The sequence below is a fragment of the Schistocerca cancellata genome, chromosome 3 (genome assembly GCF_023864275.1).
Source record: "Schistocerca cancellata isolate TAMUIC-IGC-003103 chromosome 3, iqSchCanc2.1, whole genome shotgun sequence".
Lineage (NCBI taxonomy): Eukaryota > Metazoa > Arthropoda > Insecta > Orthoptera > Acrididae > Schistocerca > Schistocerca cancellata.
Genome location: NC_064628.1, coordinates 186,745,010 through 186,763,915, shown reverse-complemented (window position 1 = coordinate 186,763,915; position 18,906 = coordinate 186,745,010). Strand labels below are relative to the sequence as shown.

The 18,906-nt window shown below is 42.1% G+C and overlaps 1 protein-coding gene across 1 annotated transcript in view; it reads left to right on the top strand.

Annotated features, from left to right (window-relative positions):
- The first annotated feature begins 5,496 nt into the window (after positions 1-5,496).
- The window catches only part of LOC126176191 (solute carrier family 22 member 7-like), a 135,601-nt gene continuing 122,191 nt past the window's right edge, over positions 5,497-18,906 (top strand). Inside the window, exons 1-2 of the mRNA XM_049923335.1 lie at positions 5,497-5,604; positions 7,829-8,088. Of these exons, the coding sequence (XP_049779292.1) occupies positions 5,497-5,604; positions 7,829-8,088 (368 nt within the window). The remainder of the gene's footprint in view (positions 5,605-7,828; positions 8,089-18,906) is intronic.

Here is an 18,906-nt window from a genome sequence, read left to right as displayed (position 1 = left end):
TAGCGTCACACGCAAAAAATCAGATACTAAATTATCAACGCTTTCTACACTAACAGTTGCGATCGAAATGCTAGAAGGCAACTACGCGGAAAGTTTGTTATTAATTACATGCGCCCAGGTACTATTGACTAGCTTCAATTAGGCACCTGGTCGCATGCATTCGATTCCTTACCCCACAGTCTATCTTGGATGTAAGGAACAGCTTGGGTCTGCGATCACTCATCCAGATTCTCAGTCAGCTTGTCGTCGTTCCTGTGTAACGGAAACGTTTTATTCACTAATTACGATTCACTATACGCTTATATACATACTTTTAATCAATGACAGCAATGAAATTAGGTCTCAGGATTCTAGTTTCGATTTCGGCCCCACGAGTAAAAGTGTTCAGTGCCATCAGGTGTTGGTGTATTTGAACCGTGCTATTTAAATGCAAAACATAAACTCTGTAGTGATACGAAGTATATTTGAAAATTCAGGTACACACACTGCAGAACACTTACTACCGGCGCCAGTGTAATGTAATTTAATACAACTTTATATATGCTTTGATAGCTTTTACTAAAGTGACGTCAAAACAAAAGAGAAATAACTCTAATAATACTATGAACAGTGTAATGTAATGTAATTTAGCCCGACGTGGGTCAGCAATCAGCAAACTAGCTCAGTACTCAGGGTGGCTACGGGATTAAAAATAATTAATTGTGTCTCTCTTGAATCATCACAGATAGTCCACAACATATATCAAAAGTATAGTTGAAACTCATTTGCTTATAGCACCAGATAATATTTCGTAGGTCAGTTCAATGTCAGTTAATAAAACCCGTAACTTTAGATCGTGGTTTCGCCTCGATACCAATATAAGGTAACAAGCATTATCTCTTGCTGATGAAATCTTATACTAGAACTAGAATCCTGTGACCAGGCCTTTCTGCCTGGGATGTTATCTCGCAACCTTGAGAAAATCTGAAAGTGAAATATATTAAATTATTCGTAGCGGCCGCATAGCTTGTGGAATCTGAAAGAAAGTTTAGTGTTCTAACCGGCGGCACGTCTCGAAGATGAGCTGAAAGAAAATTACTAAACATTTTTTTTAGTATGGTGCCTAACAATGGTCAAGTTCAGTAACATAATCTCGAATGTCTATAGAATATGCATATATTGCAACATAATGCGTTTGTTTACTCTTTGGCATAGATCGCCAGCTGTTCATACAATAACTATCGATACATGGCATTTACACACTTCGAATTCATGACCATCTCACGAGAGGCAGTACAATATCCAGGAGGTAATATCACATTGGCAACACGTCAAAGAAAGCGACTGTGAACTTCTTCATCTATCTACATTTTTCAGTAACATTTTGCTTGCAATAGTAGATTATATACTTGAACATTCTTCACGTCACATGCTGGATGAGCAATGGTTTCAACGCTGCTTCCTGCGAAATTATATCAGAGGAAACGGAGTTTTCAATGAAAACATTATTTCTGCTTTGTGTGTACAGTACGTCTTGCTTGCCACTAGACCACTGATACATACAGCATCACTGTAATTCAAACGGAAAGCAATAGTTGATGTAGAAATTTTCGCGTCCTAATATTTTGCCATTTCGTGGATGAATCTGCTACTCTGTTTTATGTCAGTGACTACCCAAATCAAGTCAAAAGTATGCATTGGGTAGCCAAGGCAGCTGATGGATAACAGTGCGGATAAACAAGAAAATGAATGAATGATTTTGCCCAACGTAGAACAGCCTTCGTTGCGACAAAATCGTGCGTCAACCATCCATATAGTTCGGTGGTCTATTGGAATGATCTAACTTCGTATGATTAAGGTCTGTCCAAGGTCAGTTCAAGCAACCATTTATAAGAAGCATGACTAGAAATTCCTTATTGGTTGTAACGTCAACTGAGCAGCGTAAACCCACATTTAACGTTACGCAACTTCGCTGAAGACTGGAATAGAGTTGGTGTACACTGAGTCGCGAAACAAATCATAGCGTTAATGTCACAAGGTATTTAATGCTTATGTTATGTAAACGTGAGATGTTGAAAATAATGATGGTGGAACACAGAGCTCAGCTTTGTGGGATGTGATCCCCTTGGGTGATTTGTTCCATCGTTATTTGTTTCCGCCAAGATTCAAAATTCCACTAAAGACACGTGTTTGTCTTCGAATCCTGCTCCGGTACTAAACTTTTCATTGTCATTCCAAGCTATACTACGTGCAAGCCAATGTAAAAGTGACAAATATTTACGATTTTTGACGTGTCTACGTGAGTTACCAACAGTAACGATTGATGCTGGTTTCGACTCCCAGTCCGACTTTCAACTTTTGATCATATCATTTCGGGTTCAAACAGGGCACTCCTAGCTACTGGTGAAGAAGAATTTGAAATTTAAGATCTTTGCGTGATAGACAACAAAAGATATGTGTGTGTTGGACTGCCAGTGCCTACTAAATTATTCGTCACGAATTTCACACTTTAAACATGCACATACATAATCGCTACCGGCGGAATATATCGATGTTTATCGTATGTTTGTGGCTTCAAAAGTAGGGTGATACCTGTAGGTTTCGGGTTCGAATCCCTGAAAGGTAGAACTTTCTCCTCTCGTCGTATCGGTTTCAACCAGCTCGCTGCTGGTGAAATATTACAGTATCTACTATTTAATTGTGCTTAATTACGATCTATCAGGTGCTGGGTTTGAATCTCTGTCTCCATAAAAATTTACGCTCCGTCAATTCAAGTCTAAACATGTTTACACTTCGTTACCTGAGGCTGAAACCATGTTATGTGGTTAGTTAACAGAGAGAATAGTTGCTGGATAGGAGTACTGGTTTCTGGACAAAGTACAAAAATTTTCGCCGTGTTTTTTCAGTTTGAATCTTATTTCTTGAAATATTATTTATTGTAACAAATATGATTAAAGACTGTGGCACCTTGTAAAGATCCTACTTTAATTACTGAGACTTATTTTTTCGGCCATCGGACTATCTGACTCCAGTGTGGGAGCTTTAGACAGAGAACAACCGTCATTATGAAATTAACCCACACCACGTGCCTGAAAAGAACACGTGTTCTTGTAATTTTCTGATATTAAAGCCATCGAGCTGAAAAAAATGAAAATATCAGTTTTAAATAGAACGACAGTGCAAGTCAAATTACTTTGTTTTAATGTTCTTTTAACACGTAACACACTTCGCTAACAATGACTAAAATCTTCCAGTTCTGTGTTAACATTGAAAATTAAGCTTATTTCACATTCATACTGAAGTAAACGCTTCATATTGCGTTTTCACATTAATTAAACAGATAGTCACTTATCGCGGACACCTTTTCATTTACGTTCTAGTTTCAATATGTTCCTCCACGAAAATCACTGATTCACAAATACAATACTGCTTCAACCACAAATACCAAAACTAATCCCGCACGACTTTTCGCGGAATGGGTGAATTACTTAAACATTTTTCTCCTACAAACATCCCCTCAGTGCAATTTTTTCAGAAACGTGGGAAAAAAGTACTTTAAAATTCCTTAGCACATCGATTTATTCACTTTGACACACACTTCACCCCTATTATGTATTACTTCGATACGTTCTGTAGATGTTATGTGCACAGGTTGTGCAAAAACTGGTGCTATTAGGATACACAATTCGAAGTTGTATGACTGATATACATAAAATGTCCTTTGTATACAAGAAATTTTGTTACACATGTAAATGATGCTGCTCAGTACCGGTACATCGGAAGTGCTGGCTTTCATTAAACTGGATCTTGAATAGTTGCTAGCTGATTACCTGACGTGGTTTAGAATCTTAGAACTGTACATCAAGTAGGACGTCATTACTCAAGTGGTAATGAAATTAAAAAAAGCAAAAAATCCATGCACACAACATGACATGAACTTAAGCATACAGTAGAGTCTCGATATTCCGTGCTTCCCATAAATCCGAACCTTTAAAAAAAATCACCTGTATAACCGTAAACTTCTTCCGGTTTTTGTTCACACAAGCAATACTTCTGTGGGAAGTAGTGTTTTACGTTTACCACTCTCGGCACAGTACAGTGTTGTTTTTGTTTCCACCCTTTCTAAAAATGAGTGCTGCAACAAAGAAAAGGAAATTTGTGACTCTGAATGTTAAGTTAGATGCTTTGAAACGCATTGACTATGGAAGAAAAGACCCTTCCTCTCGCATATGGGGTCGGCGAAGTTACTGTTGGTGAATGGCTAAGAAACCGACTTAAACTGCAAGAGTTTCCTTCAAAGAAATACTCTGAAAAATTTCTGAACCAAAAACCTATTAAGAAGTCAGAGTTCGAAAAAAAAAATGTGCGGCCTTGTTCATGTGGTTTACGCACGAAAGGCAGGAGGGATCTCCGACTTCAAGCTGACTTTTTCTGGAAAAAGTCTTGTTCTTTAGAAACAAGCCGGAGCAGGGAGATGACAGTTTCGCCGCTAATGTGGGCTGGCTCAAAAAGTGGAAGAGGCGGTATGGAATGCATAAACTAGATGTGTGCAGAGGAAACCATTCTGATGACTCTGGGGCCATTTCGGAATTTATTGCTAAGTTTGAAAAAAATCATAGTTGAAGAATATTTATACAGTTAATAAATTTACAACTGCGACGAAACTGGTTCTAACTGCAGAATGTTGCTTGCAAAAACGCTTGCTTCTGGTGAAGAAGAAAGTTCTCCTGCGCGCAAGAAAATGTAAAGAGGGGCACACAGTCATGGCAACTTCATATGGAATTGGAAACTACAAACTGCTTGTGATTGGGAAATCTGCCAAGCCACGAGCATTCAAGAATAAAATCTTATCAGCTCTCCCAGTTATCTACATGCATTCAAATAATGCCTGGATGGATGAGAAAATCTTTAAGAATTTGTTTTTGTACTCTTTTTTACAGGAGTGCCAAAAGTTTTTGAAAGAAAAGGGACTGCTGTGCAAAGCTAATGACAGTGGATAATGCGTTCTCACATACAAGCATGTAGTGAGACGAATCCGCGCCTTGTTTCGCCCATCAAAGGTTACCAGTTTGATTCAGCTGATGGATCAGGAATGCCTCAAGAAAAAGTACCGTTGGCGGTTGTTACAATGAGTTGTGAGTTCGGAACACAGTAAGCGTTGTGGGAGGTTTAAAGAAAACGACTGTAAAGGACGTTGTGCACTGGATCAATGAGTCTTAGAGCGACATAGTCAGATACAATTTTTATGTCACGGGGAAGAATGCTACAGGAAAGTAGGTATAATGCAGATTTTGACGATGAGGACGATCATCCGTCGTGTGATTGAATCAGAAGGTTGCCAGGCTGTGAAGAGACAGAAAATGTGCAAGTAACTGAGTGGTTAACTTCAGACGAACAGTTGGAAGTTACAGACCCGTCTTTAAGTGAGAGGGTTAATACACTAACGCACTGTGGGAGTGTTGAGGATGGTGGGGCTGAGAGCGTACCGAGGATGGCAGTGCGGCACTTCAGGACACCATGCGCTACGTGAAACAGCAGCCAGAGGCGGCACCAACCGGCACCCTGTTCTTCAGACGGTGGCGTAATATAGCCGAGCGGAATGACACGCCACCATTATTTCACGAAGTAAGTTCTTACCAGACATAAGTAAAAATCTTTCTTCTGCCAATGTAAGTGCCTTTGTAAACACTTCGTTTCAATAAAGTTCACTTTTTAACTCACGTATTATTTCCAAAGTCGTTCTATTTATTTTTCCGACATAAATTTCGATACTCCGAGTTTTCATTAGTTCGAGGTGGTCCTGGTCCCGTTCCCCTCGAACTATCGAGACTCTACTATATCAGCTATCATGTTGAATAGAAACTGATAGTTTTTTTCTGTGAAATTCTGAAGGTAGCAGGGGTTAAATACAGGGAGTGAGAAGATATTTACAACTAGTTCAGAAAGCAGACGGCAGTTATAAGAGTCAAGGGGCATGAAAGGGAAGCAGTCGTTGACAAATCGAGACAGGGTTGTAGCGTATCACCGATGCTATTCAGTCTGTACACTGAGTAAGCAGTAAAAGGAAACTGAAGAAAAATTTGGAGTTGGAATTGAAATCCAGGGAGAAGAAATAAAAACTTCGAGTTCTGCCGATGACATCATAATTCTGTCAGAGACAGGAAAGGACTTGGAAGAGCGGCCGAGGGGAATGGGCCGTGCCTTGAAAGGAGTATATAAGATGTCATCAACAAAAGTGATACAAGGATAATGGAAGTCAGTTAAATTAAAACAGAAGATGCTGAGGGAATAAGATTAGGAGTTTTGCTATTTGGGCAGCAAAATATCTGATGATGGCCGAGGTAGAGAGGATATAAAACGTTGACTGACAACGGTAAGAAAAGCGTTTCTGAACAAGAGAAATTTGTTAACACTGAATACAGATTTAAGTGTTAGGAAGTCTTTTCTGAAGTTATTTCTATGGAGTGTAGCTATGTATGGGAGTGAAACATGTACGATAAACAGCTTAGAGAAGAAGACAATAGAAGCTCTTGAAATGTGATGCTACAGAAGAATGCTGAAGATTGGATGGGTAGATGACGTAGCTAATAAGGAAGTGTTGAATAGCATTGAGGAGAAGAGGAACTTGTGCCACAACCTGACCAGAAGAAGGGATCGGTTGGTAGGACACGTTCTGAGGCATCCAGGGATCACCAATTTAATACTGGAGGGAAGCGTGGGTTGTAAAAATCGTACAGGGAGACCAAGAGATGAATACAACAAGCAGATTCAGAAGGATGAAAGTTGGAATAGGTATTCGGAGATGAAGAGGCTCGAATACGATAGAGTAGCTTGGAGAGCTGCATTAAACCAGTCTTCGGATAGAGGACCAAGCCGACATTTTTTTCCTCTCTATGGGTCTTTGAGATAGACAGAGACTCTAGTATATTAAGTTAAAAAAAGAACATTTTTAACCATCAGGCTGATGAGGTGAAACAAAACACTTGTAAACACATAAGTAACATACTTCTCCGCACAACGCTTCACATTCGTACTGAAGTAGTGATTGCTATGTTCGTGCCTACATCAAAACACGTATTCAGTCATAACTGAAGGCTTTTATTTACGATCTGCTATCTTTATATTCCACCATGAAAGCTTTTTTTATCAATCTTTGTCTGGTTTGATTCATCCCGCCACGAATCTGTCTCCTGTGCTAACCTCTTCATCTCAGAGCAGCACTTGCAACATACATCGTCAATTATTTGTCGGATGTATTTCAGTCTCTGTTTTCCTTCACAGTTTTACCCTCTACAACTTCCTCTAGTGCCATGGAAGATATTCCCTGATGTCTTAACAAATCTCGTACCATCCTGCCACTTCTTCCTGTTAGTGTTTTCCTCTACTATATGCACCCTTCCTTGCCGGAACCTCCTCATTCCTTACTTTATCAGTCCACCTAATTTTCAACATTTTTCTATAGCACCATTCACTGATTCACAAAAACGATACTGCTCCAGTGACGAATCTCAAAGCTAATCCCGCTCGCCTTTGTACGAAATGAAAGAACTACTCAAACATTTTTCTCCTACGAAACGACATAACTCTTAGATACACTTTCTAGAAAATTCTTCATACCGTTGTTTTATCTGTGACGCTGCTGCATGCAATTACTCTGCCAACGATTCGTATGCACTCACTAACTTGGTGGGTGACGGGTACTGCTGTGGTAGTGTCTTTCTCAAGTACGTTGTTAGTGTTTATAATTTGTGGCTATTTGTCTTTCTAACAATGGAAATAAAGTTTTACTCACAGAATATTCTTTTGGAGTCTTTAGAGAATAAATTATAAAACCGACTTTGTGTTGCAGGTGGGGATTGAGAGTACTACAGGCAACGCTGACCGAGGGGTAGCGCCAGTGTTTGAAGACGTCCTTGATTTCTTAGGTTCCAGAGGAAAATTCCAGACTAGACTGAATATCATATTTAATTGCTTTGGTCCATTTGTCAACCTACTGAGCGTGTACGCCTTCCATCTTGCCATGCAAACTCCTGATCACTGGTGTTACGTACCCGGGAAAGAAAACACTAACTTCACACTTGATGAATGGAAGAATATTACAATTCCCAAGTAAGTTTTACTGTGAAAGGTAATTTATACCAATTACTGAAGATTATCTGCTGTTCTCTTCCTCATTCTTATATATACTATGTTCAATTTTCAACGGCATATCTTAATAAATGATGCCAATGTTACGTACATTTATACTAATGCTTGCTAATGGTTTTCATACTTCGACACAGGATAGGAAATAGATTCAGCAGGTGTATGATGCACAACATAAGTGATGTCGATGACGTCATCAACGTAACAACGATCCCTTGCCAACATGGCTGGCTATACGACGATACTTGGTTCTCCCTGACGGCGCCATCGCAAATGAACTGGGTCTGTGACGATGCGCACATCGTTAGTGACGTCATGTTCTACGCACAAAACGCTGGCGTAATTCTAGGACTGGTGCTCGGCTACGTTGGAGACATGTAAGAAAATTTTTTTTTTCAGTATCGGAATCTTATATATTTGAAATAGATGCCTGACAACTATGATTCAGTGTTTAAAATGAGTCAGGTAGCAGTCAAAATTACAAAAGCCTTAGTCGCAGGTCGTTAAACAAATTAGAAATAGCAAGATGCGGTCAGGGGATCCCTCAAGAGTGCCGAAATTCATTCTGGCTTTTCGTTGTCGATGTCATCATTAAATATGTAGCATTGGGCAATGGTGATGCAACAACTGGATCTTCGATCCCTCGAGTAAAACTACAGTGTAATCCGTGTGAAATGATTCGCGGAAAGCGCGTACGGTATGATTCACGGTGAATTGATGTGGATCTGAAAGCCGCTGTCAACAGTTAGCATCATCCTTACCATTCAACAAAAGTGTACAGAGAATGCATGCTAGTAGCTAGGGCGTGTCTGCGAATAGCATACTGCATTAGATAAAATGTAGCCAAAATAAAATCACAGGAATAATTTTGTTGACCATGGCAACATATTAATGTTTTTAACGATTATCGTACCGGCCGGCAAAGATCGACAGAGAAACAGAAAACAGAGGCAGACAAACGATAAGCCTGTAACTGACAGGAGGCTAATGTCTAAACACTAAAAATTTCTATGAAGTTGTTTCCCTATACCTATATTTCTTCTAGAACTGTACCAAGTCGGTATGCATCATCGCCGCGAATAAAGAAGATTAAGAACTGTCAACCGTCTTTAGTATTTATACAATATAAAGAAAACCCACAATCGGAGGCACCAGTATCCATGAATAATAAAACCACTCAGTGACATACAAGCAAAACATTCCAGATATAGGCACTATAGAGTAAACAAGAATAGACATATGAACTAGAAATAAACACAGGGATAGTTTTAGAGATTGGATAATGTTACATACTCTGATAGTATGCAGACAGATAAAAAACAAACACACAAAATGCACAAGCCTCTGCCAACAACACATGAGTACGCAAGACGTAGGACACATCAGTAAAGCATTTCACCTACGAAGTGTAGAGAGATGTTCCCTCATTTGTCTACAACGGCAAAATGTAAACAAATGCATGCAGAGTAGTCAGGGATCTTGTCAGATAAGATGTGGAGCAGACAACTCGACAGAATGCAGAACATATCCCTCACCCCCCACCCCTCTGCGTCAAATTGATAAATTCAACAAATCAGACATTTATCAACTAATGTGTGTCTTTTTGATTCATTTATGTTGGACAGTCATGAAGAAAATTTAAAACGAAGTATTCAGATCATGTCAGAGACCTAAAATATTGAAACAAATTAGCTGATCTACACCTACATCGACATGACTGATCGGCAATCCACACATAAGTGGTGGCCAGAAGATTCATCGAAGGGCTTTAAAACCACTACCCTACTGACAAACTGCCTGTTGGCTTCTGTCTAGGGTTCTTTTGCCAACGTTTCGCTAGCACGAGTGGCTGGCACTGTGAAAGTTTTCACCCTCCATTACTGATGGTGGACTGGAGCCAACCTCGCGGCAGCAGACTGTATGTACTTGGCGCACCAACGTCCAAGAGCTTCTCCGCGCTCATTTCCGGTGCGATTCTCTTGTTACCTGCAACGGTCGTTCGCTGCAGCACGGGAAGCCGTGATCCGTTTGCCTTGACGCTTTATTCTTTCTTGTTGAGGATATTCTCGTGTTTGCATATTTTACAGCTTCTCTGATCAAGTGGGTATGATAGTTCTTCTCTACAGCCAGAACTTACGTGTCGTCGAATTTTACTTCGTGGTCGATCTCAGACAGTCCGTGCTCTGCGACTCCCGATTCCTCCACCTTGCTGAATCTTCAGTGTCACTTACGTCCTGTGATCCTGGTATTGATGGATTACCTAAGATCCACAAGAATAATATTCCACTAAGACCGACTGTTAACGCTCCCGGCTCACGGACGTATAAACTGACAAAACACTTGGCCTCTCTGCTCCATCCGCACGTGGGGCAGACTGACACAACCATAAAGAACTCAGGGCGGTTCATTGAGAAGATGAAGAAACTAAAACTTGCACCATACGACATCGTGATCAGCTTTGATGTTGTTTCGCTGTTTACAAAAGTTCCACTCAGTCACTCTCTGGAGCACATAGGTTTCATTTTCTCGCAAGACATCACAAAGCTCTTCATCCGTGTCTCACCAAGAGCTATTTCACGTCGAATGGCAACTTCTACGAACAACTGGAAGGTGACGCTTTGGGCAGCCTCTTAGTCCACAGGTGGCCAACTTCTTTATGGAACATTTCGAAGCACAGGAATTGGGCTTCGCACCTTGTAAACTTAAGATGTGGTACAGATACATCGATGATACTTTCGTCGTATCGAGCCTTGGTGATGAACCGCTCGGTGACTTCCTAAGACACTCGAACAGCCTCCATGGCAACATAAAATTTACCATGGACGTAGAACAGGACAAAAAACTACCATTTCTAGACATGCTGGTCACAAGGGGTGGTGAAAATTTGCGAAACAGCGTGTATCGAAAACCAACACGACCAGATCGATACCTGCACAAACTGTCAAATCAGAACCCGAGCAAAAAAAAAAAAAAAAAAAAAAAAAGGAGGCATCGTAAAGCGGGCAAAACGAGTAAGTGAACAGCAGCTCCTCAGACGCGGAATACAACACTTGGAAAGTGATCTGAGAAGCAATGGGTATTCCACAAGTTACATTAAAATGGAAATGGAAAAAAGAACACATTGACACCGGTGTGTCAGACCCACCATACTTGCTCCGGACACTGCGAGAGGGCTGTACAAGCAATGATCACACGCACGGCACAGCGGACACACCAGGAACCGCGGTGTTGGCCGTCGAATGGCGCTAGCTGCGCAGCATTTGTGCACCGCCGCCGTCAGTGTCAGCCAGTTTGCCGTGGCATACGGAGCTCCATCGCAGTCTTTAACACTGGTAGCATGCCGCGACAGCGTGGACGTGAACCGTATGTGCAGTTGACGGACTTTGAGCGAGGGCGTATAGTGGGCATGCGGGAGGCCGGGTGGACGTACCGCCGAATTGCTCATCACGTGGGGCGTGAGGTCTCCACAGTACATCGATGTTGTCGCCAGTGGTCGGCGGAAGGTGCACGTGCCCGTCGACCTGGGACCGGACCGCAGCGACCCACGGATGCACGCCAAGACCGTAGGATCCTACGCAGTGCCGTAGGGGACCGCACCGCCACTTCCCAGCAAATTAGGGACACTGTTGCTCCTGGGGTATCGGCGAGGACCATTCGCAACCGTCTCCATGAAGCTGGGCTACGGTCCCGCACACCGTTAGGCCGTCTTCCGCTCACGCCCCAACATCGTGCAGCCCGCCTCCAGTGGTGTCGCGACAGGCGTGAATGGAGGGACGAATGGAGACGTGTCGTCTTCAGCGATGAGAGTCGCTTCTGCCTTGGTGCCAATGATGGTCGTATGCGTGTTTGGCGCCGTGCAGGTGAGCGCCACAATCAGGACTGCATACGACCGAGGCACACAGGGCCAACACCCGGCATCATGGTGTGGGGAGCGATCTCCTACACTGGCCGTACACCACTGGTGATCGTCGAGGGGACACTGAATAGTGCACGGTACATCCAAACCGTCATCGAACCCATCGTTCTACCATTCCTAGACCGGCAAGGGAACTTGCTGTTCCAACAGGACAATGCACGTCCGCATGTATCCCGTGCCACCCAACGTGCTCTAGAAGGTATAAGTCAACTACCCTGGCCAGCAAGATCTCCGGATCTGTCCCCCATTGAGCATGTTTGGGACTGGATGAAGCGTCGTCTCACGCGGTCTGCACGTCCAGCACGAACGCTGGTCCAACTGAGGCGCCAGGTGGGAATGGCATGGCAAGCCGTTCCACAGGACTACATCCAGCATCTCTACGATCGTCTCCATGGGAGAATAGCAGCCTGCATTGCTGCGAAAGGTGGATATACACTGTACTAGTGCCGACATTGTGCATGCTCTGTTGCCTGTGTCTATGTGCCTGTGGTTCTGTCAGTGTGATCATGTGATGTATCTGACCCCAGGAATGTGTCAATAAAGTTTCCCCTTCCTGGGACAATGAATTCACGGTGTTCTTATTTCAATTTCCAGGAGTGTATAACAGGCCAAACACTCGGCGGAGTGACAAATCAGAGAAAGAAATGTCGGGTACGGCCTTTCTGCCATATATTTCCAGAGTGACCGACAGAATCGGCCGTATATTGTGCAAACACGGCGTAAAGATTATTTACAAACCGACAAAGAAGATCAAAGAGTGTCCCAGATCGGCAAAGATTTAGGGATGCACTTTCAGTGTCGGGAATATACAGCATACCACGCACATGCGGAAAAGTTTATGTTGAAATGACTGGACGATGAATCAATACGAGGATCACAGAATATAAGCGACATTGCAAGTTGGGGCAGGTGATGAAATCGGACGTGGCATAGCACGCGCTGTGTGAGACCGACCACGTAGTAAAATTCGACTACACGTAAGATACGGCTGTAGAGAAGAACTGGCTTCCTGTGCTGCAGCGAATGACCGTCGCATGTAGCACGAGAACCGCACCGGAAATGACCGTGGAGAAGCCCTTGGATGTTGTTGGGCCAAGTAGATACAGTCTACGGCCGCGAGCTCGGCTCCAGTCCACCATCAGCAATGGGGGGTGATACTTTGACAATGCCAGCCACTCGTGCTGATGAAACGTCAGAAAAATCATCAGATGAAGGTCAGTCAACGAACTCGAGACAGAACCGAACAGACAGTTTGTCACTAAATGGCGACGAAAGCCTCAACAATTTTGTATTGCTCTAATGTCCCAATCTCGAATACCACACGGGAAACACGAATGCTTAAATCGGTGAGGAACTACAAACTTGTATTTTGTAAATAACCTGTTCGCTGCTGCGCAGTAACTGATCGCTCATCAGGAACCAGTGTTAAGTAATAAAATTTCACAATGGAGTCCAAACAGTGCGATAAGCTATTGTGGTTCTAAACACTGTATCCTGAGCGGGTCTCAATTAACGTTCTATTAAGTCTGCATAAGAAAGGGGAGGGAATCATTAAATATGAAAGGAAAATCAATGTTTACAATATTTTCATTATGTATTTCAAAAACGGTACAGCTTAAAGGATAGGAATACGGCATTGTTTCCAACGGTTCACTGAAAACAAGAAGTGCGTGGGTAATCGAAATTGATTATGAGAACTAATGGATGCAAGCTTCTGAGGGGGATGGGAACAGCAAGCTTATCACGCCAGTTATAGATCTCTGGAATTCAATCGCGGAGTTAAGCACAGAGTATGCAGTGATTGCAAGACGAAAGTATGACAACCAGTGAAGTCAAGCATAACACTAGTGCAACGCTATCGGTCGAGGGTTCCCCTAAGTTCTGAAATTCACTGCATTAACGCTCATAATGCTCTGGTATGGTGCTGCTGCGTCATAGTCAGAAGGCATCCTGTGTCTAGCCCCAGAACCTATTGTCCCAGGTGGAGTGGCCTCTCCAAAGTATGCAGCCCAATTTTTCGGCTAACAGTGTAAGTGTTCCTCTCCCTCTAGAGTCCGCCGCCAAAAGCTCCTCTGTCTTTCTGCGTCCCAAGTTGAAGTACTCTGAAATCTACATTGTCCTAAGCAAAGGGTCCAGAAACACAGCCTGACTCACTTTTGCAGCTGTTTTCCACTCCTCTAAAGTGTTTCGATCAGTCGCTACATTTACTGGTCTGTGGTATATTTTGTAATGACTGCAATCCTCCCTTCTGCGGCTAATTATTCCATCCATTCACTTATAACCCTCCTCCTCTCAGTTAGCAAGCGCGACTCAGAAGCTCCATGACAGGACATCCGCCAGTGAACGCTATGTTTTTTGCGATGACGCCTTTTCTCCCACGTGGAAAAGCGAAAAAAGAAAATCATCATCCAAGTTCTGTTGTTGTTGGCTTTGCGGGCCTCCAGTCAGGTGACAATAATTAAGGTAGATGGTATTTTGGTACATTTTCTAATGATATTATCAGCGTTCGAAGGTTCAGCTTGCGCAAATTCAGAGACGCCGACGGTGTTTCTACAAAGGCCCTAACCCCACCAGGAAGGTTTCAAGATTTGTCACGTCACGCTGCTATGGTCAGGAATGGGGGGGGGGGCAGTGGGGGGAGGGGGGCGCTGCATTTTAATGCAGCAGTGGAGTCTCAGGATATCGTCCCGTGGCTATGTAGGTTCCGTTGTCTGCCGTGCCGCTCCTCCAGCTCGCCGCACTATCCTTTCGCTTTGGCTCACTATCTGGCTGCGAGCGCTCTGTCCAGTTTAGAACGAAGCCGCCTCCTGCGTCACCTGGGGCCACCCCGCGGTGCAGTTGTCGTCCTCCGTCGAGGACCCACTCACCACGAATGGTCTCTTCTCTGTCTCAGTACACAGTCTCTACACAGGAAATCAAATCAGAATATAAAAAAAAAATCACACACAGTTAGTAGTGCCATCAAAATCACGGACATATTTATCATTTGAATTCCATGTGCGATTATCGAATGTAATAGTCATTAACATGCTAATTCGACCCATCATCTCACACATGTACGACGTGTGGCTAGCCGTAATAATTAGCCACCTCTCTGCAAATCACATTTAAGTGGCTAGCAGGATCTGATTACCCTTATTTTACTGTGATTGTCATATCTCCCTACGTAGATGGGAATCTACAAAATACTTTCACATTTGGAGGAGAAAGTTCGTGATTGATATTTTACGAAAAGATCTCGCCGCATTTGTTTGTTTTAATGATTTCCACCTAAACTTGCGTTTCATATCCGTAACACTCTCTCCCCCTATTCGCTGTCAGTCTTCTCTGGTAAGAACCCGATAGCATGCAGTAACACTGCAGAAGTTGACAGACGTAATATAAACTCTTTAGTAGATCAGTTGCATCATCTAAGATTTCTCTCAATAAAACGCAGTGTTTGGTTCACGCTCCCCAAGACACATTCTACGACTTCGTTCCAATTTTTGTTAGTAGTTCTAATTCCTAGCCATTTATTTGAATTTAACCTTTAAATACGTGTGATGAATCGGCAACCGAAATTTAACGGATTTCTTTTACTACTCATGTGGACGATCACACACTTCGTGTTGTTTAGAGTTTGTTATCATTTTTCACTCCACATATATATCGTGTAAAAGTCTTTTATCAATTGGTTTTAGCTTTATGACTTTACTGAACGGTAATCGACAGAAATCATCTGCAATCAATGTGAGAGAGATGCCAAGATTGTCTTCTAAACCGATGATATCAAGAACTAACAGCAGAGGGGGGGGGGGGATAACACTTCCTTGGGGAACGCCAGATGTCATTTATGTCTTACTCGATGACTTCCCTTCAGTAATTTTGAGAACATTTACCGTCGAGAACAGGGTTCTGGCTAAAAATACTTTAAAAATGGACACAAACAGTTTCGACCGAAAAAACATTTATTTGATGGTAACTGGATTCAGTCAGTTTTTTACCATCTTCAGACACTCATACCATGATGGTAGGTGGTGGTGAGTGGAGCGGGCGTTGTAACTTAAGGAACGTCAGCTGACTTCCCGTCATTTGCTACGAACTGCGACCTTGCTAACAGGAAATCACAAATCCAGTCACACTACTGTGACGATAATCTAAAAGCACAGCATCTGATTAGAAGCTACTTGTGAGGAACGGTTTCAAAAGCCTTCTGAATATCTGGAAATATGGAATCACTTTGATATCCCCTGGTGACAGTACTCATTCCTTCGTGTTCTGAGTACGTGCTGGGTAAGTGTCAATAGGTCGTTTTCTTCCAGATAATTTATAATGTTCGAACAGAGCATATATTCCAAAAACCTACTGAAAATCGACGCCTGTGACATGGATCTGTAATTCAGCGGATAACTCTTGTTTCCTTTCTTATATACTGGTGTGACGTTTGTAAAGTTTCAATCTTTAGGAATGGATTATTTTTTACGACTTACTTACAGAAACATACTCCCAAAGGGACGTAATTTATATACAGTTTGGACTGCAAGACTTCCATTTATTAAGCGATTTAAGTTGTTTCACTACAACGCGGGCATCTACTTCTAAGTTACTCATGTTGGCAGTAGAAATCTATAAACTTACTTCGCCTTCTTTGGAGTAGAATTTTGAAAAATCATGTTTAGTAACCATGCTTTAGTGGCACGTCATCGATAACACTACCATCGTTATCCTACAGTCAGTGTAGTGATCGTGATTGCAGCTAGTGTGCTTTACATACGAGCAGAATCTCTTTGGGTTTTCTGCCAGATTAGGAGACAGTTTCGTTTTGGAACTCATTAAGCACTCCTCGCACAAAAGTCCGCCCTAAATTTCTGAATTAAAGAAGTTAAAATCCTTGTTGGATACATAACAAGTAACTGTGTTCTATTCAAAGTTACTTCAAAACTAGTACTGTGTGTAAAAATATCAATGTAACCTGCAGTTGGCTACTTCTGTAAAACATCGCCAATCTTGCAGGTTTTACATTCTTTTAAATCTGACACGCTTCTTTCATTGCTTCTGCAACAGTATCCTGATCGACTCTGTGTACCATTTGGGACCTGTTCCCTGACTTATTAATGGCTTAAGTATAAATTTCTAAATTGGCTCATTACTATTTCTATGAATGTATGCCACATCCTGTTTATGCTTACATTGACAATTTGGACTGTTGTCAAACTGATTCCGTATTTTCAGATTTGCAGAAGGCTTTCGACACCGTTTCTCCCAAGTGTCTTCTACTCAAGTTGCGTGCCTATCGAGTATTGTCTCATTCGTGCGACTGGATTCGTGGGTTCCTGTCGGCTAGATCACGGTTCGTAGTTGACGGGAAAGTAATCGTGTAAAGCAGAAGTAATACCTGACGTTTGCCAAGGAAGTGTTATAGACCCTCTGCTGTACCTGATCTGCATTAACGACTTAGGAGAAATTCTGAGCAGCCCTCTGGGATTGTTTGCATATTATGCTGTCATTTACCATCTTTTAAAGTCATCAGATGATCAAAATCAACTAGAAAATGATTTAGACAAGATATATGGTGGAAAAAGTGGCAGTTGACTGTAAATAATGAAAAGTGTGAGGTTACAGACGCGAGTACTAAAAGAAATCCACTAACTTTCGGTTACACAATAAATCTCAAATCTAAAGGCCGTAAATTCAACTAAACACTTACGGTTTACAATTACGAATAACTTCAATTGGAACGATTACGTAGACAATGTTGTGGGAAAAGCAAACAAAAGACTGCGATTTATTTGCAGAACACTTAGGAAATGCAACAGATCGACTAATGAGACCGCGTGCACCACGCTTGCCCGCTATCTTCTGGAGTGTTGCTGTGCGGTGTTGGATCAGCATCAGATGGTATTGACGGAGGGCATCAAAGAAGTTCTAAGAAGGGCACTTCGTTTTGTATTATCACGAAATAGGGGAGAGAGTGCAACGACCATGATGCGTGAATTAGAGTGGCAGTCGTTAAAACAAAGGTGTTTTTCATTGCTGCGGAATCTTCTCGTGACATTTCATCACCTACTTTCTCCTCCGAATGCGAAAATATTCTTTTGGCTTCCACCTACATAGCAGGAAATGATCATCATAATGCAATAAGAGAAATCAGAGCTCGCACAGAAAGATTTAAGTGCCCGCTTTTCCCGTGCGCTGTTAGAGTGGAACCGTAGAAAAATAGCTTGAAGTTGGTTCGATGAACCCTCTGCCATACACTTAATTGTGAATTGCAGAGTAATCATGTAAATGTAAATGGATAGAATAAAGACAGTCTCTCAGGGAACCCACAAGCGAATTTTTATATGCTGTCTTAAACAGAAATGTTTCGCGTTTGTTTTTGGTGAATCTGGTGTTACAGTTTTCAGTATCGATACAAAGACGTTGGAGTCACTAATCCCGATATCCGTCATGAAGCTGCCAACTTGCTCAGGATTATTTGCTGCGAACTGAAAGTTCAAAATTATTTCCGAAGAAAGCATTTATACAATATCGGACGATGTTTTATGGCGATCACCAAGTTTGAACATGTGTTTGCACCAACATATGGAGGGCAGATTGAATTCACCACCAATAATTGTATGAGTAGGGTAACTTTTCGAAAGGAGATTCAAGTTATCTTTCACCAACTATACCATCTAAGTTGAGTGATCCGAAGAACTAAATAGTTATTAATTTATTCTGGTTGCCAAGTACAGCCTCTATCCATACTAACTCACAGACGTTATCAACTTCACTTTCAGTGCAAGAAACTCTAATTCCAACAGCAATAAACACACCCCTACCAACTGAATTTAATCTGTCCTTCCTGAAAACCGTCAGGATCTTAGTAAAAATTGCCACAGAACTTA